Genomic DNA, 2,900 nt, shown 5'->3' with positions numbered 1-2,900 from the left:
TTTTTCAAACCTAAGGCAAGTAAACATAGAAAATTTGACAACATTTCCCAAATACTAAGTTATATTTAAGGGTGTAAGAATTCAAAATTTACCAAATTACCAATCAATTTCGAAATGAATTCGAAAATTCAGAATTCGTAATTCATAAATTTAGAAGGATGCGGAAGATATTGAATTCATGTATTTTGAAATAGATATGAAAATGGTACTGGTTTCTTGAAGTCGGATTTTACTAATTTTGAATTGAAAAAATATTTAAATATTAAACAACACATATATAATTTAGACATGTATGTATTATACATGAATACCATATATAAGTAAATAGCATGTGCAAAATACATATTAGAATGTTATATACTTTCAAATTTATGTAAAACTAAATGTTATCATAAGAATATATCATTATATTATGTTATGATGCACTTTATAATAGATAACAGAATGCATTATTCTTTTTGAATTCGGTATTCGCTACTCAATTCCAATTTCGAATTGAATCGAAATTGAAACTAAAAGTTTTCAATTCGAAATTGAATTAGGTTGGAATCTCACAAGAAAAATTACTATTAATTCAATTAGTTGAATTATCGATTTCGATTTCGATGCTCACCCCTAGTCATATCCAAACAAAATATATGTTTATATATCATTATTCGCAAAAAAAAAATCTCACAATCCCATATTTATGTTTTTCAATAATTTTTTTGTTTTGTATATATATCACATAAGAAATCACAAAGTATTACATTACACTACATAATACAAAAAATGTTTTTCCAAATAATCTTCCCAAAACAAATCCTAGTTTCTGAGAGTACACTATAGATAAACTCAACCTTGGGTGGCAAAACGCAAGCAACCCCTAATTACAGGGGTCAAACCGCATTAAGCCTAAACTTTCCAAGCTTGCAGCCCATCAAAGGAGCACAGAGTTTCCCCATAACACCTCCTGAACCTCCCAATTACACTGCCATAGCATACCTAGAAAATCAAGCAATCGATCAGCAGAGACCGTAGAAATGGAGGTGCCAGGGTCATCAAAGAAGATGATAGCAACCCAAGAAGAAATGGTGGAAGCCAAAGTCCCAATCCCTTACAGAGACCAATGTGCCCATTTGCTGATCCCACTGAACAAATGCAGGCAGGCGGAGTTCTATCTTCCTTGGAAGTGTGAGGACCAACGCCACTCCTATGAGAAGTGCGAGTACGAGCTTGTCATGGAACGGATGCTCCAGATGCAGAAGATCCGGGAAGCCGAAGCCAAACAAAAACAAGGCCTCCCAGCGCAGCCGCCTATACCTCTTATACCTAAAACTGCCAATGCTTGATCTAAAGGTAATTCTTTTATAGTTTTTTCTTTGAGTTTTATTTTGGATGATTTTACCCTTTTTTTGAGATTGTTTTGACATTTTTATGGGTTTCAATTTTATTTGGTTTAATCGTAGGGAAGGTAGATTAATATTTGTTTTCTTGGGTTACTGTTGAATAGGTTTTGTGAAGTGGGTTTGCTTTAGTTTTTTAATTGACAGTCGTTAGGATTGATAATCTCTATGTTTTGTTGTTGTAAACTTTCTTTTTTTTTAAAAAAATGTTTTAGGTTATTTCTGAATGGAATTTTTGGTATAGAAATGTAATTTTTGGTTGAAGTGCTTGCAATTTATGAGCTAATGACTCGTATAATAGACAATTTAATGGCAGTTTTGGTCTGCTATTGAGAATTATTAATAAAGGATTTTTCTTGTTTTAGTTTTGTAATTGGTTATTTACGTTTTCTTTAATTGAATGTGGTTTAATTCAAGTTTATTAGTTTCTTAGGAAATTTCTGTATCAGTTAGAGTGATGCATTGCTCATTTAAGAGGTTCTTTGTGATAATGCTTATACCCTTATTTTGTACCTTCCTTTGTTGGTTGGAGTTTTGCTTCTATTTGTTTATTTGCATTGGTAATTCTCCTTTATGTGTTTGAATTCTTTTGATGTCTGTCTGTGGATATTGAGATTTATATGCGTTGAACAAATTATTTCCAACATTGTGCTTGTAGTTTTTTTGCAAAAATAGTGAAATTTTGTTTTGCATTTTTTATTCCAATATGACCTATTAGCTAAATTTTCTGTTGGTGATATAAGATGTTTTAATATGTATGAGGCTTTGAGTAGTGGTTTTTCTTTTGCAGTTCTTTATTTTTGAGCTAAGAGGTTTGTCATGCAGTGTGTATGGTGGTTTTTCTGTTTGGGTGGATGTAATGACCAATAGTTCATGACTGAGGTTGTGTTAGGAACTCATTCGTTCATTTATCTTTCTTTCTTCTTTTTTTTTAAGGTTTTACTGAAGGTGTGAAATCTTATTATTAACTTTTGGAGGTAAATGGTTGGATGATTTAGCATTTATGAAACATGGGGTTGAGTGATTAGTACATAAGTATTTTTTTCTACATTTGAGGTTACCTTAATAGTAATAGAACTAATACTGGGGAGTGCGGAATGTTCATGAACAGATTTATGTGAATGGATGAAGCAACAGGTTTTCTCTGCTAAATTTTTTGACTGGAAAGAAAATATTGATTACATGATGCATGAAATATTATCTCTTGCACTTGTGGAATTTTCCCACTAACGTCAGGGTAGCTTTTGGTTCTGTTTAAGGTTGTAGGTTTTATTTGATAATTTGAGGTTTAGAATTCTGCATCAGAGTGCTGTCCTTGGGTACTGGCTGTTTTTCAGATTCAGGTTGGGTCCTGTGGTAGAGTTGGGGAGGAGAATGGGCCAAAAGGCACTGGCGCCTGCCTCCCCATGGTTTTTGTCACCCAAAATAAGTTGGACACTCAAGGTCCTTTTTTTGTTGAAATAAAGGATTCTGAACATTAGGGGACCTAGTCAAGAGACAGCCAAGAATTTTGTT

The 2,900-nt window shown here is 32.8% G+C and overlaps 1 protein-coding gene across 1 annotated transcript; it reads left to right on the top strand.

Moving 5' to 3' along the window:
* The first annotated feature begins 931 nt into the window (after positions 1–931).
* LOC113759000 (NADH dehydrogenase [ubiquinone] 1 beta subcomplex subunit 7-like) lies at positions 932–1,334 on the top strand. Its single transcript, XM_027301639.1, has one exon. The coding sequence runs from the start codon at positions 1,023–1,025 to the stop codon at positions 1,329–1,331; it is 309 nt and encodes a 102-aa protein (XP_027157440.1). The 5' UTR covers positions 932–1,022; the 3' UTR covers positions 1,332–1,334.
* The last annotated feature ends 1,566 nt before the right edge of the window (positions 1,335–2,900 follow it).

This window comes from Coffea eugenioides, unplaced genomic scaffold (assembly GCF_003713205.1).
Source record: "Coffea eugenioides isolate CCC68of unplaced genomic scaffold, Ceug_1.0 ScVebR1_81;HRSCAF=410, whole genome shotgun sequence".
Classification (NCBI taxonomy): domain Eukaryota; kingdom Viridiplantae; phylum Streptophyta; class Magnoliopsida; order Gentianales; family Rubiaceae; genus Coffea; species Coffea eugenioides.
Note: the sequence above shows the minus strand (reverse complement) of the source record. Positions and strands in the feature narration are given on the sequence as shown.